The 27,505-nt window shown below is 40.8% G+C and overlaps 2 protein-coding genes across 3 annotated transcripts in view; one reads left to right on the plus strand and one right to left on the minus strand.

Moving 5' to 3' along the window:
* The window catches only part of LOC130178541 (glutamate decarboxylase 1-like), a 52,111-nt gene extending 30,891 nt beyond the window's left edge, over positions 1 to 21,220 (minus strand). The window contains exons 1-2 of one of the 2 annotated variants that reach the window (XM_056390877.1): positions 21,094 to 21,220; positions 20,895 to 21,007 (exon numbers count right to left, since the gene is read on the minus strand). In XM_056390877.1, coding sequence (XP_056246852.1) covers positions 20,895 to 20,896 — 2 coding nt within the window. In that variant the 5' untranslated portion in view covers positions 20,897 to 21,007; positions 21,094 to 21,220. Of the gene's footprint in view, positions 1 to 4,742; positions 4,861 to 14,417; positions 14,536 to 20,894; positions 21,008 to 21,093 lie in introns of those variants that run through there. The other variant, XM_056390875.1, reaches the window with a different exon arrangement.
* LOC130178542 (kidney mitochondrial carrier protein 1) lies at positions 10,523 to 16,952 on the plus strand. The gene is made up of 9 exons (XM_056390880.1): positions 10,523 to 11,551; positions 11,671 to 11,818; positions 12,175 to 12,269; positions 12,544 to 12,629; positions 13,443 to 13,538; positions 13,658 to 13,782; positions 14,438 to 14,561; positions 14,995 to 15,075; positions 15,640 to 16,952. The coding sequence occupies exons 1-9, from the start codon at positions 11,488 to 11,490 to the stop codon at positions 15,679 to 15,681; spliced, it is 861 nt and encodes a 286-aa protein (XP_056246855.1). The 5' UTR covers positions 10,523 to 11,487; the 3' UTR covers positions 15,682 to 16,952.
* Positions 21,221 to 27,505: the final 6,285 nt, after the last annotated feature.

Consider the following 27,505-nt stretch of genomic DNA (forward strand, 5'->3'; position numbering starts at 1 on the left):
GTGCTAAATAATAGTATAAGTTGACCTAGTTTAACAGGTGCACAATAAGTCTGGTTGAGCTCATTTCTAAAAATCATAAAAATATCAAATGCACCTATTCACCTTCAGAGTGTGTGTATTGACAGATGTATCCTGGTGTATTATGATTATGTTTGAGTCCATCAGCCGGCGCTGCATAAAATCACTGGAAGGGAACAACTGTTTCCTCTTGACCTTCTTTTACTGTGTTTATATAAGAGCAAGGAGGAGGGTGTTTGTAACGTCGCTGCGTGAGAAATGTATCATCTGAACCCGTCTGTTCTCTCTTCATACCTGTACGCCCTTCGTCACTGATGAAGAGGTGACACGAGGTTATTGCAAGGTCAATGGAGACATCATCTCTCTCTCTGTCATAAAGCATCAGTGGAGCGCTGCCCTCTGGGAGGACAGCATCTCATCCCACTCTGCGTTTTACAGTATAATAACTGGTATTAATGACCCAGACTATGTGTGTCTTTGTGTTTTGTGTGTGTTAGTGTGAGAGTAAGTACTGCCTTATCTGATATTGATTGGCTGCAAAAATGATAATTGATCATCCATTTTTCCTCTTCGTTTCCACCTGAACATGTGGTTTTGTATGCAGGAGGGGTTCACACTCTCCTACAATCACACACACACACACACACTTTACACACACTTTACACACACACATACACACACACCCTCTCGCCCTTCAATACAACCCTATAATTTTCCAGATGCAGCGAATCGCTGGTTACTATGGCAACTACAGCGGAGAGAGTTTTTCGTTTTTCTCAATTTTGGCAATAGGGTTGCACACAGACACACACAGTCGTCATGTGATCATGGCTGAGGTGCTGAGTGGAGGCGTGAGTCACAAACCAGCTCTAAGTCTGCAGCCAATGGATGACAACTTCTGATGTTGATGACAGCAGTGATTGGTCATGTAAAATCATCACCCATAATGAGGTGAAGGGTGTTCATGTTCACGTGCAGGTGGACTGCAATGATTTTGCTTAATGGAAATGGACACACACACACACACACACACACACACACACACACACACACACACACACACACACACCCATAGCCATGGAGGGTATCACCAATATGGATGAGGAAAGCAGATTCTCTGGAGGAGCAGGCTGGTAAAAAACAGAATGAGCTGAACTGACACTAATGTTCTTAGACAAGCTCAGTAAGTCACTATACTAATACAATACACACACACACACACACACTCAGACTGATGCTCTAATACAGTCAGCGGATGCAAATACAATCTGATTAAGCAGGAGTTAACAGTTTATAATAAATTTTCTGAAATGCCACTCTCAGATGTTTCATGTTGTAATTACTGCTGCGCCATTTAAAAGACACAACCTTTAAAATGCTTAATGAAACACTGCTATTTCTAAAATAAACCCCAAGTCATCAGCTTCACCAAAAACGGGTTAGTGCTGAGCCAATAAAAGCAAGGCAAGGGATTATCCTTCACACACACACACACACACACAACACACACACACACACACACACACACACACACACACAGCTGCATCTGGTTGGGGCTGATAAGAGGAATTTTCCTCCCCTCAGGGAATCAAGCGAAAGGAAAACACGACGGAAGGAGATGTGGAGTGAGGGGTCAGGCACGTGGGGGAGGAGGGAGGGAGGGAGGGAGGGAAACAATGGGGCGGTGACAGTTGAAAGTTGACGTGTGAACGTGAGTGGCGCCCCCGTCATCGCCTACAGTAACACTAGGTCAGACATGTTGTTTCAAACCCGTGTGTGTGTGTGTGTGTGTGTGTGTGTGTGATCCTTACTTCAGGCCTCCTCTCAGGCTGGTTTAGGGAAATGGCAGCTAATCAATAAACACCATGTAGACACACACACAACCACACACTGCTGCATCCTACAGTTTACTGAGGAGCTACGTTGCCGATCTACTGTGACCTGAGTTTAGAAAACACTTCTTCCAAAGGCATGGTTCTTATTTTGAACGACTCGTGACGGGTTTAATCTACACGAATGAAGAATGAACAGAAACGTTGGATTTCAATCTGGGTGACCCTTTTAGACTTTGGATAAATCTTTACATCTAGAATTTAACATTTGACATGTTTTATGTGGAATAAAAAAATCAAAAAAAAATCAGGAAGCTCTGGTGTTGTCCTTGATTTGTCCTTCAGAAATCACAACAAGGCCTCAAAGCTTGTGCCGCCCATACATGTGTTTGTCTGAACTGTGCGTGGGTGTCTTACGTATGTCTGACGATTGCCACCCCAGCGACGTCAGCTGACACAAAGCTGTTCCTCTCTGCCTCCCCTTTCGCTTCCTGTCAAGCTGCGTAAATTTGGATTTAAGCTCCGCGTCTCCTTTGCAGGGGCGTGAAGCTCCAGCCAATCAGGAGCCAAACTCTGTGGCAGGAATTTACATAAATCTGCATGGCTAATGTACTGTGCAAATTGAAGGAGTGACACTGTGACTTCACCTTTTCTCAGTGATAATACAACAACTGACCTTAAACTAAAAATGTAATGGCCTGATAAATCCATTCATTTGCCGAGTGGAAAACAAACTGCATTTGTTTGTGTAATTGCCCATGAGCAGAGAGAGATGGAGGGAGAAGGAGATGGAGAGACAGTGTGTGTGTGAGAGAGAGAGAGAGAGAGAGAGGGAAACTAGTGAATAAACAGAGGAGATGGATGAGTCTATTAAAGCAGTGGCTAATCCAGGCTATTAGGAAGCAGAGTGAAGGAGTGTGGGAGAAGAGGATACATACGCTGGGTTAATGGCTCTAAATACAGACCTAAACTGGGCAAAGGACGGTTAGAGATTATTATTAATGTACCCAAGGGCGTCGCTAGGAATTATGGGCCTTCTGCACTCGAGATGACTCTGGACCCTCCCCAATTTTCCTCTTTGTCATACACCTCTATAGACGAGAAACATCTACATCTAACGGTCCACAATGCAAACACACATTCACACATTAATTCACGATCAATAATCAAACACACACTTAATTGAAAACAAGGATTGCACCAATTAGCTGATGTAATACTTTCACTACATCTGTCTAAGGAGGATGATGTTGGTTTTGTCTAAAAAAATCCAGCTGAATTCTCAGTCACCCTGAAACAAAACAGCTGCCATTGACTTTTCATTAAAAACACACTAAGAAAATCTGTCTCTGTGTGTTCACATCTGAGAGGCAACAAAATGTTAAAACCACAGTTTCTCCCCTTTGTCTTGCCGTCATATATTTCTGCAAAAATGTCCAAACAAAAAAAATCTCTGCAAATAAATATATATAAATAAATGTAATCAATCAGAGCCTATGTTGTTCATGTGAGGTTTATTGTTTCCTACGTGTAACACAGCCGAGTCAATCCACAGAATATTTAAAAATGTCTCTTGTGCCTTGAGGCCTTTTTCGACTGTTCAGAATTCAGCTCCTAGAAAAATTAAATGTTTTCTATGAGGTCGATTATAATTTCCAGCTGCTTTCAAAACTAGTATTGCCCTTTAAGAGGGATGTAGAGCATAAAATCTAATTATTTATTATAAAAATGTGAATTTAAAAAGTATAAAACTGATTGTTTTCAAAAGAATGAATGAATGTAAAACATGTGAGGATGAGAATCACACAGGGCGTTTAAGGAAGGAATAGAGATTGCTGGAAAACACAAACATGGTTGTTGAAGGGATGTTTTCTTTCAGTATTTGTGGAGCTGAACCACCTACTGTATGTGTTTGACTCATAGCAGCCTCGTGGAGTCTCTGCACATGCATCACACACACATCCAAGACAAGTAATGATAAAAAAGGATGGATTTTTTAATGGAGGGAGATCATGACACCTGTATCACATCATCTGTTTTTCACTGATAATTCTTCAAACAGTCAATTACTTGTTCTCCTTTTATTCATGATGTTTCAGTCCTCCGGCCTTCATCAGATTACATTCGATTATATTAATTTATGGCAGGATGTTTTTGGTTCTTTCACGGTCACAGTTTCCGTCTATAAGATGTTCTGGTGTGCAAGAACTTTGTAGTGATTATTGTCTACTTATAAACCTGTGTCTGAACAGTATGTTTTCTTACTGTCTGATGTGCAGAGCTTTTTGAGGACGTGTAGTCCAGTCGTTTTTCCATATTTCTTATCCAGTCCTCAGACTGAAACTGCTGACGTCACTGTGAGCACAGGAGTCAGCCGTTCTTACAAATCATTAGCTGAGGGTTGAGGTCAACCTTAAAGGCCTTGGCAAAGTTAAGCTTTCATTCGAGTTTCTTTCAGTTTCTCCAATTTGACCATTTTAAGAGAATTTTCTATCTCTGAGCAACTTCCACCTTAAGCTGTTTGGAGGCCTTGATAAAGGAATCCTGCTGACAGGGCAGTAACCCTGAGGAGGGTGGATGCTGAGTGGACAACCAGAAATCTCAACCTAAGATAATCACACAAAGCATACTGCTGCAGGTGTTCAGGTGCTGTAACTTATAAGGGTGGAATATTAATGCACACAAGTACTTTGACAGCAGGAAGCATTAGCAGGTGGAGTATCAGTGATTCAAGGGGATTTGCGATGACGTCTAAATTCCTTATATGGTGTCAAAATACAAATCAAACCGTGGATGGGAAAAGAAATGTGACGATACAAAAATATAGGTCTGGAAAAACACTGTTATTTTTGCGTCACTGTGATGTGAGTGTTTTGTGTAGCTGAGGCTCACCTCTCACATTCAGTCTGGATGCAGATTGGAGGAGCGGGTAGGCCACAGCTCACGTCCAGCCAATCAGAAGGCAGCATGTCACATTCATCATCACAGCGATGAGACCATGTTCTCAGAGCTGGAGGGTGTGAGGAGCAGAGTGAGAGGGCCAGGGCATGGTAAACAAGTAGGACACACACACACACACACACACACACACAGACACACACACACACACACACACACACACACACACACACACTCTAACTATAGTGGACAAGCCTTCGCTTCCCATTAAGTTCAGTGCTGCCCTGAGGATGGGGTAAAAATACTTCACCACAAAGAACGGGACCAAAACACAGTGTGTGTATGTGTGTGTGTGTGTGTGTGTGTGTGTGTGTGTGTGTGTGTGTGTGTGTGTGTGTGTGTGTGTTTGTGTGTGTAAGAGAAGCAGTGTTCATCAGTGTACCTTGCATTTATTATCCTCTGCAAACAATTATTTTAATTAAGCAAACATAATTATCATAATCTTGATGGGTTCAATTCAATGCTGTACTTAAGAAATGTCACACTCATTGAAACTAGAATTGAAAAATTTGTCATAAAAAAAATCTGTAACCATATTGATTGGTGGGAAGCCTGGTTTAGTCATATAATCTCTTTACAGTGTATCAACAATAACTGGGTGCAATTAGGATTTCCAGTTCTGAGTCATTGTGTATGTAATTTCCAGAGGAAAAACGGGGAAAGAAACAGGAGCGAACGTGGTTTTCTAAGTATGTACATGTGTGGGTGTTTAAATCCTTCGGTATGAAAAAGCAGCTTGTGCCGTAACACCCCCCTCCTGACTTTCATATGCGTCACACCATCGGCATATTCCCGTTTTAGGAGATTAAAGGAATAGTGTGACGTTTTGGGAAATTCACATATTCACTTTCTAGCTGAGAGTTCAATAACATACCTATCTCAAACCGTGTGATAAATATGAAGCTGCGGCAAGGAGGCGGTCGGCTCATCTTAACATAAAGACTAGAGGCAGGGAGAAACGGCTCTGTCCATAAGTAACAGTATCTTCCAAGCAGCATGTTTAAATCTCATTAATTAACATAGTAATGTATCTCTAGTGTTTAATATGTACAAAATAAGCTAAATGAGCTAACTGCTAGCTGTAGGGTCCTATGTAGCACAGACATGAGAGTGGTTCTCATCTGACTCTTGGCAAGAAAGCAAAGTGTCCACAACTATTACTGTTAAGTAGGACATATAGTTCATGTTTTGCATGTGTGTGTTGGCTACAGGGGTGTTTCACAGTTACCGCAGTGTTACGTAACAGCACACTTTCTCACTGAGTCCACATACATCCTGGGTCACACATTGTACTATGTTGTCTTGTGACCACTGGTCACCTTAACTTACTGTCAAATTTTACCGTAAAACACACACACACTTTTCTACCCAGAGATTTCCTGGTGTAAAACACCAGTCAAGTAATGCTCAGTGACATTAGTACGATGTTCCTGCAGTCACTCATTGTAAGCACAAAACATGCGCCTCCTATTTAGCTGACACAATAACATCACAATGCACTTTCTGCCAAAGGATGAAACGATTAGTGCTGCATAACAAACTGTGTGGGTGTGTTTTTACATGTGTGTATGATGTCGTGAACACATGAAATTCAAATTTGTGCCTCATTTTAGTAAGCATCACAGCTTTTTCCACACGTCTAAAACTGAAGATCATGTCCTTGTTTCTAGACCTATACATTGCAACAGTGACTGTACATACAAGTCATGTGTGTATTCTTATGTATTCTCAGTGTCCTAAATAGCACAACTGTATTCTCCTTGCTCATTTTGTACGCCACCAAACACAGATATATCCCCTCCTCTTCTATCCCAGGTTTGTTCTCAGGGTCCCTTTGACAAATCACCACATTAAATGTGGCCATTTCCAGGTGCACCACACTTCCTCCTGCTTATTGGTTTCAGATAAAACTGCAATATTTCCATCCATTTATTTCCGTTTGTCGATGTCGTGTGTAGCATTTGTCTGTGCACATGCAACACACACTCACATGCATGCACAAAAACGTGCACAGTAATACACACACCCTCTCTTTCTCCTTGGTCGTTAATAATGTACTGATGGACATACTGAGGTCACTGACCCATAGCCAACCCATTAATCAAACAATGCAACTAGCATATGATCATAATAAATATGCTCTAGATGAATGTCTTGCAGTCAGGAGAATAGACCCACTGCTTCACAGGAGCTGAGACCAGAAGGACAAATTTGATAGAAAACAGATAAGGTATTTACACAAGCAACATATTCTTCCTGTGGAAATCTCTGTTTTGACAAGCAGAGCAACTTACATTCAGAGAACCATGTCACCCATACAAATCCTATGTAGACTACCCCTATGTTGTTGGTCACTATCTGTTGTACATGTTCTCATTGACATTCAAACATATGTCTGTCCCTAATTAGCTTTACAGATAGATAAAGACTTCCTGCTGTCCGTGCCCACTCATTAAGCAGGGATTGATCGGTCTATATGTAACACATAAATGGTTGGGTCACCATCACAAGAGACCGTTAGTGCATTCAATAATTGTCCTGAAAATTACAGTGGTGTTGTTCTGACCTCTAGTGGCAATGGGATAAAACTACAGCAGAACTGAGTCTAACTGATCTAAACTAAGTGATTACCCATTTATTTTAGAATTTCAAGTTTCTTTTTTTTTAATGGTTTTTAGATCCAATTACAGGTTCACACTCACCATGTTCACATATGTTCTTTAGACCTGTGGTCCAAATACATACTTCAGAAACAGTATGTGAACTGTGGTTTTTTACACACATAAACTTTAACGATGAATCACACGTTTTATTCACTAGTCTGTGAGTTTTCGGATTTATACAATAAGTTTGTAACAGTTAATTTGGATAGTCTGCCCACAAAGAGTTCACAGAGAATTTAACATTTAAACAGGTCATTATTTGAGATTTGACAATTCAACCCTAACCCTCACTATTTAATGGTTTACTAATTGGTTATTTGTATTTTTGAACATTAGTTCAGCAGCATTTGTTTATACATTGAACAATAGTTGAACATCAGAATGATCAACAAAGATTAATGAAATTGCATTAAGTTGGGTCTTACAATTACAAAGATAGCATTAGCTCCTTGTAACCTCTCAGTGTTACAAGGCTAGCTTTGGCTACTAACTCTTGGACAAAGAGTAGCATTAAGCTGCATTAAACAGTAACTAGTGATGGTGAGATGAGGCTTCATGAAGCACTGAACTATTCCAGCAAAGTGGTTTGAGAAAAGGTTTATTTCTTGATGCTTCATGTTAACAGAGCGACATCTACTGGCCACAATGTAAAATAGGCAAATGCAAATGTTTGTATATTACAAAGTTATCAGTATACGGGAAACCAGGATTGTATCTTTATTTGTGTGTTGTTTGTATGTGCTTGAAAAAATATCTTTCAATAAATATAAAGCTTTTATAATAAATTTACACTATTATGCTCATACTTTATTGGAAGAAATAAGATCAAAGTGTGGTCAAACTGAGTAAGTCTTAGTTTTCCTTGGTGGGTGCATTGCAAATACAACCAGTCAATGTCAATCAGCGTCAACCTAAAACTATTAAATAACATTTGTCTCAGAGGTCTCATGTCGCGGTCACTCCATACTTCAAACCACCACCAAAACCAGTCACGTGGTACAGACAAGAAGCGAGACTTCACGTCATCAGTCAGCTCATACATCTAAAATGATACAGGCATCGGTACGCACTTCAACAGAAAAGCGGAGCTGTACTCGAAACACTCTTCGAGGCCTCGATGTCTCACGTAACATCACTACCAGTAACATTAGCTGCTCACTAAAGCTCTAACGGAGTGGCCTTTTAAGGCCAACGTTAGCTACTACACTTTGGACATTAAGAGGTAGCATTAGCTGCTACCAACTCTGTAAACAAGAGAACCAACAATGAGACAAAAAATGCAAATGAGAAAATATCCGTAACAAAAAGCAAACCAAAAAAAAAAAACTAAGCAAAACATGAAATCTAAAGGGGTAACAAGACCATTGAAATCAACTTTTTTCACTCTTCATTCTCAGTTCGGTGTTCTTGTTCTATGTTTACAGTTAGATTTTCTTATTTATTTCGTTTTACATTCACATTTTGTTATTTATTGCTTTAAAACATTCTGGCCCTAAATTACCTCCATAGATAACCCTGTAGTGATTACTGGAGTTCAGTAGCCAACTATTTGATTTGGAGATGTTTTTATAACAGCACTGCATAATACTCTTAAATCCAGGAACACAACTGAGGTTACTGATGGCTAAATTGATCTGGTGTTTTATCGACAACCCTTCTAATTAGCACCAGAGATGTTCATCATATCCTGTGAGTAGGAGCTTTCCAACAATGAAATGAATTCACTAAAACTATTTGGCATGTGCAAAATAGCTGTGTAGATTTGTGTGTTTTACAACATTAAATCAATATTAAATATAATTAAATAATAAGACCAAAGTACTGTTTCTAAATAAGTTTTACATTAGGTTTACAAAGATTGATTTTTAATACAAATGTAACTTTTTGGACTTTCACATATTTGCATTTGGCCATATTTTAAAATGTTAATACAATGTTTGTAATCAGTGATGATCCTACACTTTTGTTTTGCATTTTGCTAAATCCACAAAATAAGCTTGATAAATGCGATAGCCACAGACAGTCGCACAGGGTAATACTGAATTACTCCAATCTTCACCTCATTAGTTTGTTACCAACACAGGTTATTTTCATTTGCAGTAAACCACACCTAAATTTACTTTTAACCTTACATTGTTTTATATGGAGTGCTCATATTTTAACACTGTAGGTTTACATGGGCAATCCTCTGTTATATTAATCAATTGTTTCTTTGTCTTTGAGTTACAGTGGTTGTTGGGGGAGGCCCTTTCCTGATAGAGCAAAAGGCGTGGCTGAAGGCCCAGGACTCTTAATCCTTGATCCAGCTCATTGGGCCGAACCATGTGCTGACATTTCATGGGGGAGATTTTGGGTTTGGTTGATTTTTCCGTACAGAATGTTCCCTCACGTGTCATTGTGTTGGGTCAGTTTGTTCAGTTAACACCTTGTTTAGTTGTTATCTTGAGAATAGTTATGTTTTGTTGACCTCTTTTACAGGGCTGGTTATTATATATTCTTGCTTTATCTATTGAGCAAATAAAAAACCCACAAATACTGAGTTCTCATTGCTTGGTCCCTGACAATAACTTAATGTCAGTTGACTGTTGTGTAATTAACAGGTGGAGACCAACATGGTTATGTATTTACAATGATATGACCACATGCCAGCCTTTCACCATTATTTATAGACTGAAACACATTTGAACTCCAGATGATCTGTGACCTCTGACCTATCAAAAGGAAAGTTATACTTTCTCATCAGGATCAGACATCCCATTAACCTATGGCAGTACAGAGTTCTTGGAAAGGAAATAAGTGATATTTTATACTGCTGACATTATACTATATGACCTATATTTGTAGGTTCATCTCTGTGTTCTGCTGAACCTGGTTGTTTCTATTCTAGAGAGCTAGTGAAAATGTGAGACTAGCCGTACCCTAGGCTTATGTTCTATATAATGGAAAAAACATGAAGTGAAGGCAAGAGGAGTTCTCACTTTCATAAAACCACCTTTATGTTAAACAGAGAAAATAATTTCAACACAGTGCCAGATAGTTACTGATTCAAAATCTGAACACTTTTGCTAGTCAGGTATTGCAGCAAAACATTTCAAAGTAAGAGATGGGTGGTGACAACAAGGCAAAGCCAAGTTTAATATTATAACAGCAAATGTTGCAGCAGAGGAGAGTGTAAAAGTTTCTTCCAGACTTTTACATGGGTGTCAGGTCTATATTATGCACCACGTTCAGGTCCTTTCATATTTACTATAAATACAAGTTCATGTTAGCCCTGTATGGCCTTGTGATGATTACATAAAAGCTATGTAGGATTTTGTATTGATATCAACAGTGGAGGGAGTTGACACCAAATATGTCACAGCCATTATAGACATGTATATACCTAACCTTAGGTATGAAAAGCCTATTACTTTAAAAAATTAAACACATGCGTACATACTTCCAAATGGCATTTCCTATGGAACATGCATTGAGAACCCAGCTAACGCATTTCTAATTAGCCTAGTGACATACTTAGTACATACTAAGTACCTACAGGAAATAGCACACAGTTTCAGATTGTTTATCCCATTTATGTATTAGTTTGTCTTAATTTCCATGTGTTTCGGCACTTCTTATATTTTTTTTTCTGGTTAGTGAATCCTTGATTAAAATAATTTGCCTACCAACGCAATTAAATCGGGTTTTTTTTTTGTGAGGATATATGCAATCAAAGTAACACTGTCGACTATTTTGTGCCCACTTGGCTCGTCTCTACTGTCTGGCTCGGTTGCTTAGCAACAGGACGTGGGCGGGGCGAGTGATGACAGTGGCCAGTTGAGGGAGTGACGGGCGGAGCTTCTTCCAAGACCTGAGGCAAGGGGAGGGACGCGGGACCGGACTCCTCAAACGCCGGCAGTGACTGAAACGTAGCTACGGCTTTAAAGCATTAGCTGCTGACTTCATATTGGTTGCCCCTCTACTCGCCGGTTCACCTGAAGCTTTTGGCCGTGTGACTCGGTAGACGGCTGGAGAAAATGTCTAACGTGAACTGGAAGCCCTTTGTTTTCGGCGGGCTAGCTTCTGTGACGGCGGAGTGCGGTGAGTGATGTGTGGAGCGGCGAGGAAGGCCGAGCTTTTGTGAACTACTGTTGGTGATTTAAATCCCTCGTTGTGATGTACAGTCTTAAGAGGTTGTATCCTGCGCTTTGTGTTTGCAGGGACATTCCCAATCGACCTAGCCAAGACGCGTCTTCAAGTTCAGGGCCAAGTGGGCGACAGCAAATACCGAGAGATCCGGTACAGAGGCATGCTCCACGCTATAGCACGGATAGGAAGAGAGGAGGGGCCCCGGGCACTGTATTCAGGGTCAGTACGGTGGTCGGTATGCGCGTGTCTGTGTTTTGTGGTGCCTGTATCTTTGGCTTCCAATCTCTGAACTGACTGCAGAAGCATTGGACCAGTTGTATAATTTAAGTATAATATGTCTGTACTTTGTATTTCTTTTGTAATGTTTACACTTCCTGTTTTTGTACACTTCCAGCTATTGTCCCACCTACTTCTACCCCAACCCTCTCCATTCCCATCCCATCTTAAAGTCTTATTTGTCCTCATGTGCTTTGTTTTGTTTGTTTTTGGCTGGGACATAAAGTGCATTTGAACATTTTTAAACCACACTGAGATATTGTACTATTGGGTAATAAAAATATATTTGATTTTTACAGAATAGCTCCTGCCATGCTACGCCAGGCCTCCTATGGGACCATAAAAATTGGCACATACCAGAGTTTTAAACGACTGCTGGTTGACAGGCCAGAGGGTGAGTCCCAGTTTCTCTTTTTCTGTCCCTGACACACATACACACACAAATCAGTGGGCTAGTCCCGCCCATCCATCAACGCATGCACATTCCTCTCGAAGTTCACAGGGGAGCCACAGATGTGTGCATGCCCTATTTAAATGTATCCTCATTTTTTTTTCATACTAAGAGCTCACTGTAAAATACTGTAAAGATAAACTGTCTGTCTGTTGCATGGTATCAAATGCTGCATGTTCACAGTTACAATCTGCTTCCCACTCTTCTCCACTTTCAGATGAGACATTGCTGACTAATGTGGCGTGTGGTGTTCTCTCTGGTGTCATCTCCTCCTCCATCGCCAACCCTACTGATGTGCTGAAGGTAGCTTTTTCGCTCACACAAGGATTGTCTTGTGTTTTTTGTCCTCATGAAACTGAACTGTAAAGCTGCAGAGCAGGTCTGACAATTTCTTAACACGCACAAGGGCGTGCAGAAAACCACAACAGTCTTCTTTCATATTGTTATACATGTAGCCATAATTACCCATGCAGTCTGGAGTAGAAGTGTATCTAGGTACTGAGTGATTAATATTTTCTTTCTCAGGAAGTCTGTAACAGCCCCAGGCTATAGGTGTGATCCTTTGGTGGCATGCCTAGTGGAGTGAAGGGCATCTTGGTCCTATCAAGACCCTACTAGTAGATTATTTATAGACTGAAGCCATGAAGGCTTAACATAGTGTTCTGTAAATGATATGGCTGTGATTATAATGTGTGCATGTGTGTGTGCTACACCCTGTTAGCATTACAGTGTGTGTTAAGAGTTAACAGACTAATAGATGGGGTTGCAGGTTTGGAACATTGCGTTTTCAACACGGTGTGTTCTAGCTGCGCCCGCCAAGTCAGCAAAGAGCCAGACAGTGAACCAAAGCTGATCTGTAAACAGCAGCCATTATAAAGGAAAACAAGTAAAGATTGAGCTGCAGAATTCTTCAAAGCAAGGAAAGAGAGAATGCTTCAGGATGCTGAGCTTGCCAAAAACCCTTACTAAGTTTTTTGCCTTTGCATTCCAATGGGAGATCGGCTAATACACCCCCGTGCTTGGCTTTGGTGAACCTACAGCATTCCACACTGGTTCTGCAGGTTTTCGTTTTCTCAAGTTCAACTTTATGGACATTACTTCTGTCTTTTCTCCCAGATCCGCATGCAGGCTCAGGGAAATGTGATCCAAGGCAGCATGATGGGGAACTTCATCAACATCTACCAACAGGAGGGGACAAGGGGTCTGTGGAAGGTACAGAAAGCCTGAAAATTGATTAATTTATATTGATAAACAACCTCAGTATCCATGGGTCTCAGGTAGCACAGACACCGAACTTTAATCTATCAATCTCCCCCCTCTCTCTGTGTCAGGGTGTCTCTCTAACAGCTCAGCGGGCAGCCATTGTGGTCGGGGTCGAGCTACCTGTCTATGACATCACCAAAAAGCATCTGATCCTGTCGGGTCACATGGGGGACACCGTGTACACACACTTCCTGTAAGTTTGCCAAGTAACCTACAGATGTACACTGTTTGAAAGGCCAATAGCACATTTGAAATCACAAAATTATAATTGGAAATGTGGTAAACAAATCAGGAATTCTGCCCTCGTTTGTCCAACACATATTTTTGCTACCACTGCTGAAAATTACCGGTGAAATCATAAATCCTAGTCTTGAACTGCTTTCACTTCTGCTTTGCTGCTCACATTCCGCATTAACAGCCAGGTGCTGTACTGTAATAGAGACTGTACTCGGCAGTGGAAGCAGCAGCCATATCATAATACGCTGTATTTCTGGATGCAGAGGAGGGGTGCAGTAATGCCACATTTGCATTTCAGCCAACAAAAGCTCACTTCAGTGTGAGTCTGTATATTTATAGCAGCAAATTCTGTGTGGATATTTGGACATTCATCTGTACTCTGAGATATTTTCTTTTTGGAGAAAATAGCACTGGCTTTATAACTGAGCTACTTTTCAACATTTCTAATGCACAATAGTTATTCAACCCATACACTGTTGTGTACTAGGTTACAGACTTGCAGCTAGTAATGTGTTTTACATCGTGGCAGCAGAACAAACCATGGCAATTAGTGTTTAACACCAAAGAAGCAATTAAGGAACAAAAAAGAACCTGTGCTTTGTGGCCTCCAGGTCCAGCTTTGCTTGCGGCCTGGCAGGGGCTTTGGCTTCGAACCCAGTGGACGTAGTCCGGACCCGCATGATGAACCAGAGAGGTGGAGCTCTGTACCAGGGAACACTGGACTGTTTACTGCAGGTCAGTCAAAACTCCTGACAGGAGAAAATTGGCATCTGATCAGAGTTATTACATGTTTCCTGTGGATCCATAGATTTAAATATCACAAAAAGCCTCATGTGAAATTGTGATGGGACTTTTAAACTGATGTCTAGACATATGAGAAATCCTATTGACGCTAACCTCTGTTTTGATGACCAAATCAAAAGTGTTGGTCAGTCATGATAATCTCTAAAATTGGGTCTTTTGGTCTCATTTTATTTGCCCTGTCTGGTTTTAATTGTTTTCTTCCTGTGAATATTTAATATCATGTAGCAATGTTAAATGACTAGATCAAACCTCACCATCACTGAATCTGCAGACCCAGTGAACCACCCACCCACAGGGGATTTTTGGGCAATTATCAGGACATAATAAGATAAAGTGCGTTTTAACACATTTGTTTACTTTTCAGACGTGGCGCTCTGAGGGCTTCATGGCGCTCTACAAGGGTTTCTTTCCCAACTGGCTGCGTCTGGGACCATGGAACATCATTGTATCCTTGAACCATCTCATTAGTGCACCAGTCTGTTTACATTTATCCTAGGTGATGTAATATCTTCTGAGGCAGAGAAATCAGCAGGGAAAAGTTGTAAGTTCTGTTATGCATTCGGTGACGTATAGGATTCCAAGCCATGCTTCAGTGGAGGAAAGCTTAGCTTAATGCTAGCTAACCCTGTTATATAACTGAGAGACGACTGCCTCAGTACCCCACTGCCCCTGGTTAGAGAGGATGCAAGGGGCCCCTCGGTGGGGGGTAAGAGGGAAGGCTAGGGACAGGAAAGGAGGGAATGGAGAGTGAACTCTATAAGAGTCTTTCTGCAAAGGCCAAGAGCTTATTAAAGATGATTGAGGAGGGAAAAACACACACTCATCATGCTCCAACCAGGCCTGAAAAATGTAATGAGATTATTGACATGTTCTAGCAGGGTAGACTGAGGTAACAAGGAGACAGCAAAAAGGGAGGCTTTCAGCTCAAGTACAGAAAGAGCCAAAATATCTCAGTGTGCCTCATTCCTCTTTCTGCCTTTGTTTCTATGTTCCTTTACTCCACGCCCAGTTCTTCCTCACTTACGAGCAGCTGAAGATGATCGATGTGTGATTGGCAGAACGATGAGAGTGAAGACGAGACAAGTATGAGCGCACGCTCTGAGACGAGCTGACAGGACCAAAACCAGGGAAGGCTGGATGGGGATGGTTTCTTTATGGAACCACTGACAGGAAGTTCATGTAGACCTATGTTAGGGGCTGTATGAGAATTTGCCTGATTCCTGTTTGGTCTCTTAAAGCCTGTGGCAAGTGTGGAAGGGACTGTGACACAAGCATACACTCATCTGATGTTTTAAAGTCATACAAATGCTACTTTAGGCTTAACCACTCATTTAAATCTGACATTGGCCCCTCAGATCCATATTACCTGATTTATTGACCGAGAAATTGGAGAGAATGGTTGGATGCAACAGCAGCCCCAAACACTTGTTTATTTCAGTCATAAGCTTGTTTTAAAAATGGCTCTAATATCACGAGAAAAACACACAAGTGTTTTCAGTCTTCTACACTCAAAGTGGTCTCCAAATTGAGTGCCTTAGTTTGTTATACAGGCTGTTTACGCCTGAGAATGTCGGATAGCAACTGACAATCGCACTGATCATTCCTTTTTGAAAAAAAGAAAAAAATCTGTGTGTGCATGAGTCAACAAACTTGGACGAAGATGTGGTGTTATTCGTTTTTTCTGTATTTTCTAAATTGAGAAGAAAGTGTGTGTGTGTGGGGAAAGGTGAAATGGTTTATTATTCCAACAGTCACCATGAGTATTTACAGAGTTAAGAGCCAAGAATACATCAGTGTACTGTGATAAATAAGTTATATAAACAGCCTGAAGACCAGTGCGGGCGTGTGGACAGGACACTCATCACACGCCCTAATGTGGCGAGACTACTGGTCCCTCCTGCCAGAAAGGGCAGGTAGTAAATATAACCTTGGGCAACCGTGGGACATCGCAGTCCCTGGTTTCCTGTGTCATCGAAGAATCAGAGACACATTATGAAAGGCTATGAAAGTATTATATCTCACACCCCTCTTGGTTTAGAGCTGGGACAGATTAGAAGTGCACCGCCTGACGATGTTTAATGCTTGAAGGCACTGACACCACTGCACATGATCCACAGTTAACTCCAGGTATATTTTCCTATACTGTATTTGCACGCTGTAATGCTTATCTGTGAGCTTTCATTGTAAAGAATGAATATGTTGGCTGGCTGTTATGTGTGAGCTGTCATTGCTGCCAAAGTGTAAGCCAGTATAATGTTATGTTTGATGTTGATGTAAATGCTGCTATAGCCCTGTATATTTGAAATAAAAGAGAAAAACCTAGTATGTCAGTATGGTTTTCTTTGTTTTCACCACAGTGTGGCGTTGTGGAGCTTCACATTCTCCCAGCAGAACAAACCCATAGCTGTTTATGAGTCTTATTAAATTCCCACCCCTCAACTTCAAGGCCACAAATCTAGCACAGTTGTGTTGTTTCTGAGGGATTGCCCGGTTTCTTTCAAACACACATGTTCACGCAGCATCCCACACAAACAACGACTTATGAATTATTCAGGAGAATCTAAGATGTAATTGTTCTTTTCTTTTTTCTGTGGGTAAATTCCCAGTTTTCCTTCATCAGAGCTGTTTTGAGGAGATGACGGGAGCTCGGGGGAGTGCAGAGGGAAACGTTGCGGTGAACTCGCCGTCTCTGTGCACGTCTGTGCCTTGTTCTTTTATTTAGGAAGCTGCATCATGGGACTAATTACTTGTGGGAGTTATTGTTGTATCTGCTTCATCTAAGTCACCATGAGTTACTCTGCCACGTTACTGTTGTGACAAACATGGCTGCATTGAATAACTCAATATCAGACAATGCCACAGTGCCAGTGTGATGGAGGAGACGGTGTGAACGCTGGTTTGATCGTGTGTACAGTATGTACAGTATATACAGTACATATAGACCTGAATGGTGCTTTGCTTTCCACTCTCTGTCGAATCAGGGCACAAACACATCCCACACTGTCCATAAGGCAAGTTGGAAAGGGGGAATAAGAATAACGTGTGGCTTGTGCCAGGATTTGGCATCTATAAGTTGGCATTATAGCCTGCTGCCTGGCATCACGTCCCTGGCACAGTCCTCTACAAGCTGGACAAGTACGGCCATGGGGGATTCCAGCAGTCACAGACATGCTGCATTATGGGCATTATTTGCTGTCTGCCCCAAGGGTGCAAGGGGGCTATAGCTCTATTGTATTCCAGGGATCAGAGTGAGCTTTTGTGTCAGTAGGATAAGACTCTAGTCTGCTCCAAACACCCTGCCCTTTTTCCCCACTTCTTTTTTTTGTTTGTTCTTTCAGTCATTTCTCAGATGAAAACGCTGCAACACACGGGTGAATAAATGGAGGGATAAATGGACGAGCGGATGGAAATGTAGACAAGGAGACAAATCTATCGAAGTCTGTTGATCCATTTGGAACGAGGACCGTGGTGCATCTGGGCTGCACAGTGCTGACAAAGAAGAAAAAAAATCACAGGCCTATTGCCATTTCTTTTTGCTTAGTATCGTAGTTGAGATATGGGCTGAGATACAACAGGACAATTTTTCTTTCTCAGCTTTTGAAAGATGAGATGGGTGTTTAGTTTGAGTAAAATGAATGATTTCCTCTGCTGAAAACACATTGTTTACAAGCCACACATTCTGCATAACATCAGAATACCTTACCTAGGAAGCTTTCTGAAACTTCTCTCTCCTGGAGAGAAAAAAAAAGTGAAGCCTTGTGCAATTTGAACCTGTGCCTGTATAAATATTTTGATAAATTGCACAACTGATCTGTGTACAACAAGCTGACAAAGTAAGGATTTCAAACAATGGGAGGCAATAGATCCTGCAGAGATGTCAAATGATGCTTTAGAAAGCCTGCCAAACAACAAAGGTAATTCTTTAGTAAGGAGGAGAAACATCACAGCAAGTCCCTGCAGGGATATTAAGGAATATTATAGAGATGACTAAAAGATGATTTAAAAAGTAAAGGAATAGTTTGAATTGCTTTTATATACTTAGAAGAGAAAGTGATGCCACTCACGTCTGGACAGTAACTACGCAGACAGGACCTGGTTATCTTAGCTTAGTATAAAAACTGGAAACAGTTTAATGCATAAATAAACTTAAGTGTAAAAGGGATAATTTACTGATTTTAAGCACCTATTTTTGGCCAGGAAACTAAAAGCCAATAAGTTGCATAACACATAACCCCCTGTAAATTTCCCTTTTAGATTTCAGGTTACATACACAGGAGATATAACACATTAATTGGTAAGCTTTAGAGTTGTTGGTAATTTGTCGCATTTTGTTTGTTTTTTGTTTTTTTTAGCGACAAACCAACTTTTTCACCTCAGCCAAACATTTTTTAGCAACGTGTTCAAGTTTTTTCACACGAAAATTGATAATGTGCATATAAGCGGTGGATGAAAAAGCTCGAGTCCCCACTGGTGTGCTGCAGCACCTTTACTGTATACCATGGCTGCTAAGACAGAATTTGAGAAAGGTGCCTCCAGTTGTTGTCTGTTACACCAATAAACATGCTCAAGTGCCTGAGTGGAAGATTCATCATAACCGAAAGTCCCCATCCGAATAAACAACAGGCCCACTAAATCACAGTGCAGTCGACCTACATTTACAAAACACTGGAAGGGGACCGGGGCCCCAGGGAGACAGGATCACAAGGATGAGCCGCTGGTAATGCTGCTCCATTGTTCCATTAAGACGGGAACAGGCCAACAGAGTGAATGTTAAAGGAGATAAAGTGAGGAGAGATTTGTTCCACATGTTGGCTTCTTTGATTCTGTGACTCCAAGAGTCAGGGAAAGTGAAGTTGTGTCACTTGTCGAGGCGCTTTAATGATCTTGTGACATCTGTCTGTGACCTTTTAGTGCCTGTCGGTACTTTGAAAGTAATGGTTAATTATTTTGGGAATATGCTTATTCTCTGTCTTGCCTATGAGAACACTGATATCATTCTCATGTTTGTGCATTAAATATGAAGCTACAGTCAGGAGATGTTAGCATACCTTAGCATAATGACTGGAAACAAGAGGAATCTAGCCCGGTCAAACATTTAAGCCTACCTCCATTTTTAAATCAGACTATTTCACATGTTATACCTTCGTTGTTTAAACTGTATAAAAAGAACAGGCTGTTGTTTTCATAAGCTAAGCTAACTGAGTAAATATTAGAATGGATTATAATTGCAGTAAGGGAGTGTCCTACTTATTTCACCTTCAAGACAGAGCGCAAACATCGGCTTTAGTCAAACCAGATCTGTGATCACTTTTAACTCGGCATACTCAGCTTTTATTTTGTCCTTTTCACTTCATGATCCATTCAAACAATGTGATGACTTATTGTTCTTTTTCATCCAAGCCTCTCTGTATGACTCAACTGCAACCAAAAGTAATGATCTAATGAGTTAAAATAGATAATACAAAAGCAACAGAGGACCAATGAAGTAAATCAAATCATAGGCATCCTAAAGAAAAATAATAAAAAAAATAAAGTAAATAAATGATACATAAAATACAAAACAGAGAAACCAAAACCAAACCAATTAACTAAAAACAAAAAGTTGGACTTTACCTGCCTGATACTCAAATCCCTTTATAAAAAGAGGTACGAGAGAGAGAGGACATTTAGAAGCAGTGGTGTGGCCTGTTTTATTTTAGTGGGTATATTGTGTGTATCCTGCAGTAAAATCTCTTGTTAGCAACAGTAGTAAGTGACTTTTAGTGGAGTTCCTGTTACTAGTAGCGTTTAATGCTGCTCTGTCTGAACACGGTTAACGTTGTTTTCTTCATCACTGTGACTTAATGCTGTACATTTAAATTTACAACATTTTCCACCAAAATTAGCGGGTATAAGAGTTTTTTTTGGGGGGGGGGGGTTACGCGGGAAGTAACAGCCGATTGACCCACTTTTCCTCTCAGCTCCCATTGGAGCTTGCCTTTCTGTTTGGACCTTAAACACACACCTGCAAGGAGTGACGTCATCACACCACACAAACATAGCTAGCTGTGTCCCAATTCAGGACGTTTCGGTCTACGGAAGTTTTTTCGCTGTGCGTCACCAGCTTTTCCCGCCATTACCATTGCGTAGCAGAGCGAGGCTCATGTGGCCTAACAACTCTGACATAAAGTAACTTTTTTTCCACAAAAACTTGAGGTTTTACTGTCCCTTGGCTTTGACAGTTGAACCGTTAGCTGTTCAACTGAGCTGACACACAATACTTACATTTAGAAGTGGCTCTCTGTCAATGTTGTTTGCTTTCATTACCGATGCACAATCAATCCTGGGATAGGTTGGGTCGCCCTGTTGGATCCTTCGTCGTTGTTTAGTTAAAGTCGCTAAAAAGAGCAGAGAGCAGTGAGTGCTGGAGCAGAGTAAGTGTAATTCAGCAGTTGTTTACATGCTATTCCGATCAGCTAGTTACTTTAGCTTAGCAGTTAGCAATAGCTTCTCTCTCTTGCTCGGTGTGTCTCGCATCAACAGATGAACGTGTTCATCAGAGTGTGGTGCTGTTGTAACTTCAGTGTAGAGGACTGTGATGTTTAATGCAACGTCAGAGATGTCTGCTGTCTTACCTTCGACACACAGCTCCGCTCTTTAACCGGAGCCACTGTAGTCAGTGGCCGTCTGCGTACACAGCAGCCTTCAGCGTGATAGGCTGTTACTCGTGACGTGTAACCAATCAGATGGCGCAGTGGGCGGGACACATGCCCTCACATGTTTGTTGAGTTTACTGTCAGATCTTCCGACTCGTTTTTTACAAAAACAAATTGCTGAAGTGCACGTTCTGTCACAAACTATGTTGCCTTGGGCATTTTTAAGTGATTATACTTTTTTAGTGGGTATATGGTGTATACCCATGTATCACAGAGACTACACTACTAAAGTATTTGTCTTTTCTATTTGTCTATTGTATTTATTTATAATGTTACCTGTGTAGGGACTAGGGATGTAAACAAGCATCTTTGCTACAATCTGGCATGTTTACATCTGTTATTTTATACTGATGTTCATTAATGAGCACTGTCCCTATCAAATAAACTAATAAATAAAATAAAATCTCAAACAGCAATATTTGCATAGCTGTTTGTTAAAAGTGATATTGGCATCTTAGTAAAATTGCCAAAGAAAAAAATCTCTAGATTGTAGATGAGCAGGGAATACTTCCATCGTAGCATCACCATGTCTGCGTTAGATGTAATTCCAGAGGATAAACACTAGGCAGAGCTCATGTGCTTTTTTCCCACTAAGACATGAAAACAGGGGAGTAAACACACCATCTGCCTGTCCCCAACCACCACACTCTGTCTATCTCTCCATAACCCGCTCCGTCACAGCTCCCTCATTAATATCCCAGCTTCTGATAAGGAATAAATATTCAAATATTCAGCGGTATCAGTTTCCTTGGACGCCTGATTTTAAATTCCTTGCCCTCAGGCACAGCAGGCTTTGGATGCCAGCACAGCATGCACAATCCACACAAACACACACGCACACATACACAACATCAGCAGCCTCTAATGTGTGTTGGTGGCGTTAGTGGGATTGCTCACTGACACCGCAGCCCTCCCACATACACACCAGAGTCTGAAGCTGCTGTTCTCCACTCCTGTTTATCTCTAGCTCTCACCTTTTTTTAAAAAAAAAAAAAAAAAAGAAGGATGGAGGATGAAGTGGGAAGAGGTGGGAAAGAGAGGTCAAAGACTGAGGTGAGGAGTGGGGATAAAAATGAATAGATGGAATGATATGTTAGATGAAGTCGGTGGGGAGATCTGGAGAAAACTTTATTGGAGCTCAGCTGACGTGGAAACCAAGGGTGAGTGCCTGAAGAAAGAGAATAGAAGATGACAAGAAGAGAAGGGATCGGTAGGAGAGAGGAGAGGATGCAACACATGTCCTGATTCTCTGCTGTGCTCCAATTAGCATCCATATGAAGCCCCTAAGACAGTGGTTGTCAACCGCTGTGCCAAGGACTCCAGACACAAACGGGCTGTGAGACAAAGGATTATTGGCCCTGACATTATTTGACTTGAGAACAGTAGAAGAAATAGGTAAAACTGGAAAGAATGTTTTTATGTGATGCCAGATGCCAGAAAATATTAGCCAGTGCAGTATTTACTCTCAGTCCAAATCTGCACAGACACATGAAGGCATCATTGATTAATCTTAGCTGGTTGGAAAAAGCAAAATCTAACTCTGTAGCAGATCCTAATAGTGAAGATGTTTCCATATTACCACGGTGAGTTTGGTTTATATGGTGATTTATTAAGTGCTAAACTCATGATGTGTTATTATGCAAGATGATAATTCATAGAAAAATTATTAATTTCACATATGAAAGTCTGTTTACCAGTCATGAGGATTAATGCTCAGCTTATGAAAGCAGTTTAAAATGGCTCTGGAGGAGCTTTGACAAGTATGAGAAAATAACCCAACTGATGTCACAATGATGCCACCAGGGTTATCTCGGCTTTTAGACAAATCTATCACAGAGAGCCTGCATTACAAACTGGGGATTTGGACTTTTATAAACAATAGATTTAGCAGGTGTAACAAAGATAAGTTGTTGGTTTTTGAAGTTTGATTCATTCTAGTAACAGAAAGTCAGGATATCTCAGCCTCTGCTGCTGCAATGCTGCCTAATCTGCTTTTAGTCTGCTCTTCTTTAAACATGAAAACTAATTATTGACTTTGGAAATAGTAACATGCAAAAAAACTAACACACAAAGGCCACTTTCTATCTTTTTCCAGAGCTCTGTAGGAAAATAGATCTGTTGACATGTGAGCTCAGTGATCAGCCACAGCACTTTCAAGTCAGATCCATCTCTGCTGATGAAGACCATGTGACATGACTCAAAGCTCCAGAAATTAACCTAATAAGTGGACTTGAGTTGTGATTGTGTTATCAAGGAAGAACAGAGTTTTTTTTTTGTCACTGTTGTTTTATGATTTAGACAAAAAGTTTCAAAAGTTTCAAAAAATTGATATAGTATTGGTATTTTCCACTGACTCATAGATAGACTGATGATTTACCGGCCCAAAGCCAAAGACTCCATCTTTGCGTTGCGGCTTATACAGCCTTAATATCTGCAGTGTGAGTGAGATTTCTGCACTGTAGTTGATGTATTTAAAAATTTCTCCCTAAATCCCTCTGAGCTCCGTGTCATCTGTGAGTTTGCTGCGCGGAAACACCACCTCTGTGTGGATAAGCAGCCACCTGCCTGCCACCAGTCGAGTTAGTGTGCCTCCCGAACACTTTTAAATAATGTAGGAGTTGAAGAGGCATTTTAATGCAGAAGTCTCAGTCTTACTGGTATAAAAAAAAATAGGAGCCTATTTGAGCCACTTTCACAATTTTCACGCAGTTTAGAACAGATTTTCACAGTCATAAGTTCAACCAGGGGTTCACCCACCTCACCGGGGCAAGTTAGGCAAGCAGGACATGCACTGTAGGGGTTCACAGATAAATAATTACACACACACACACACACACACATACACAGGCAGAGAGAGATATACACAGTGTAACTCTGTCCTCTCCCAACCAAATAAGAGTCACATGTTCTCTGAAAGCATGAGGCTTCATATCACAGTAATCTACAGAAGGAACAATCGCACTACTGTTTCTGGAAGCTGTCGGAGGTGAGAGGCCTATCACATCTCTCCTCCTCTCTTATAAAACACACACACTCCGCTCCACAGGTGCAGTCTGGCGCAGTCTGTGGCAATATGGCAGGAGACTCGCATTTCAAAGAACATGCCGAAATGTGATCTTGGCAAACCGAACTCTGATCACAAACCAAAATAACCTACTTATTCCACGCTGAGTTTGTGCGATGTGGAGATATCTCTGAGTGAATACCAGCATGTAAAAAAACATTATCGATCATTTTAGATTAGAGAAAAATATCAGACTTGTGCCGATTAATAGGAAGCATTAGGAATTGATCTTTTCTTGCTTTTATAAAATGTTGATCTATTACAACCATCAAGACAAAAAGACCATAATCCTGCTCCGTCAGAACTGTGCAGCTGTAAAAACCTCCATTCATTCTCGCACACACAGGAACACATACACAAACTTTGACAGCAATTCGATTTATTGACACTGTTTTCCAGTAAGGTTGCAACACCAATTAAAGTCACACAATTCTGTCCTCAGCAAGCCTAGCAGTTTGACCTCTGCTTATACAGAGGGGCCAGTGTGTTCTCGCTTGCTCTTTCATGGTCGAGACACACACACCAAGATGAATCTGTCATGCACGTTACGTGTGATAGGTTGATATTTAACTGGGCTGCTGGGGCCAAATTAGGGCCTATTTCGGTTATTAGGTTAGGGTTAACGAGGACACCCCTATTTGTATTTGTGTGTGTGTGAGTGCGTGTTTTTTAAGGTTTCCTACAAATTTTTACTTCCAAATTGTTTTCCCCTCCTGACCTGATGTTGCTCAGTTTCGTCTATGTTTGATAAGGTGGATGCACACTAAAATAATTATCTACTGATTATGTACTAGTTACTATCACTCCTAAAACCCGCATTAACTGCCTTAACGTTAACTTTTCTGGCCACTAGGAGGAAAGAAAAACTATCAACATATAGATGTGCACATAAGCTTGAGCAATGAGCTTTTCCTCTTGAAACTACTGCTGGAAACAATAATGATGAGCGCTGTAGGACTGAATGAAAACAACAAGTCACTGGCCAAAACAAATACTTATTTCATCAATTTCAGCTGACAACAACATTTATCGATTTTGCCCTGAACTTGTAAATTATCTATTTTATACTCCATTATGTACTGTATATGGAACATATAACCCAGGGGTATGTGTAATGTGTGTATGCACACATTTCTGTTTTAGATTTGCCTTCCCAGAATAAATAAAACATTTCTGTACACTCAATAGGTGAACTGTACAAGAAAGAATAAAAACAACATCAAAGAAACAGTGGTTGGGGGACTGAACTGAGATAAGAGAAAAAGGCCTTCAGGGCATGATACTGTATGGCAAAGGTCAGCTGTTATTTTGTTTGTTTTCCCACTCCTATGATTGATTTACATTCAGCCCACACAGATACACACATACATAGATCAGTAGTGAATGCTGCTTCCCTGCACAGCTGCCTCTCTTTTTCTCACTACTCCTGCAGATGTGCAGCCCACACGTGAATAAACTCACAGTTTGTTTTTACCATTGTTGTCTTGGTGTTAATTCAAAGTAACAAACACACACACACACACACACACACACACACACACACACACACACAAACACAGAGTAACTCCCATGGTGGATTTTTGTCCTCAAGGAGAGGAGCAGTAATGGGAGGCATGCATCACCAATCTTGGTATTAAGACCTCATTCCAGTGTTAACCTACTTACAGAATGTCTCTCTGTCTCTGTCTTCTCTCCATTACTGCGTCTTAGTATCATCCTGTTCAGATCAGAATGACACAGAACCCGGAGTCATGTCTCTTCTCCCTTTTCATTCTGCGCAAAGACACTTCAGAAATGATCGTGTTAGCTGCATTTAGGGTGTGAAATCTTATTTTTGGATTTGGTTATGATCATATTACACTTTCCTTGACAACTTGTAATGTAATTTTCAGATATAAAATTAGTTTCTTTTTTTTGTTACTCGGTGTCACCAGTTGATGTAACAATGATTAACCATCTGTCACTTTCCAAAAGCTTCGACACTGACTGTTTCAACACTCAGTCTCTCGTAGATCAACTTTCCCAGGCTCTGGAGCAAAATGCACAAGGACAGCACAGATAGTCGGGAATGAACAGAAAAAGAAACTGGCCAGCGAAGCGTGAACTGCATCAAGGGCATGCAATATTTCCATTGAAGTGAATGCTTTAGATGTGCTGACTGTATTAAAACAAGACTGAGTGTACAGCCTTGCTTGCAGCTCTGAGGCCGAACTTGAGCTAAATCCCAACACTGGCATGCTAACATGCTCAGAATGACAATTTTTACATTTACATATCCTACTGATGTTTCATAGCCGTAGCTTACCACATTCATCTTGCATGTTAGCACACGCCAATTAGCACTAAATGCAAAGAGGGTGATGGGAATAATGTCATTAGCTTTGCAGGTATTTGATGATAAAACAAAGTATTAGACAAATTAATTAACAATTATGGTGCTACAGTAAGGGATCCCCAAGGTTATTATAACTTCTCCTGGGGAATGAATGAATGAAGCATTAAATTTCACAGCTATCCAATGCTGTCAAGACTTCTCAGCCGTCTTACATTAGAAAAGCTTCCCAAAGCTTTTTGAATGTAACAGCTGCCGTGTCACTGACACTGAACACATCTGATTAGATCAAACAAGATAAAAGTCTCTCTCCGGTACTAATTTCTCTGTTTAAATCTGGACTGATCCTGACGGAGAGGAAGAGGAGCAGACGAGTCGGGGAGGGATTTTTTATAGTGAACAACTGAGATGCAGCTGCTTTTGCACAAGCAAATCAATATCAGAAGGATGTCCCTGATACTTTATGCATTCAGCATATTAAACTCTCCCAAAAGGAATGCAGACAGTGTACAAACATTTGGTTTGTATTTCTTTAGTCCCATAAGATTACCATCTGTGGGTTTGTCTCAGTCTATCTCTGCACTTTACCCAGACCTGAAGTTCAAACCCAACAGTGTCAGGACAGAACAAACAGCCACATGTCTGTGTATATATTGTGGACCAATGAATACGTCTTCACTTGCTTTAGTGACCCCCCTGTCTTTTCGTCTAGTGCCAGAAGCAAGTCAATTTTTTCAGTTATCCAGTGAAACATCTCAACATCTACTTGATTGATTCGCACAAT

The sequence above is a fragment of the Seriola aureovittata genome, chromosome 12, assembly GCF_021018895.1.
Source record: "Seriola aureovittata isolate HTS-2021-v1 ecotype China chromosome 12, ASM2101889v1, whole genome shotgun sequence".
Taxonomy (NCBI): Eukaryota; Metazoa; Chordata; class Actinopteri; order Carangiformes; family Carangidae; genus Seriola; species Seriola aureovittata.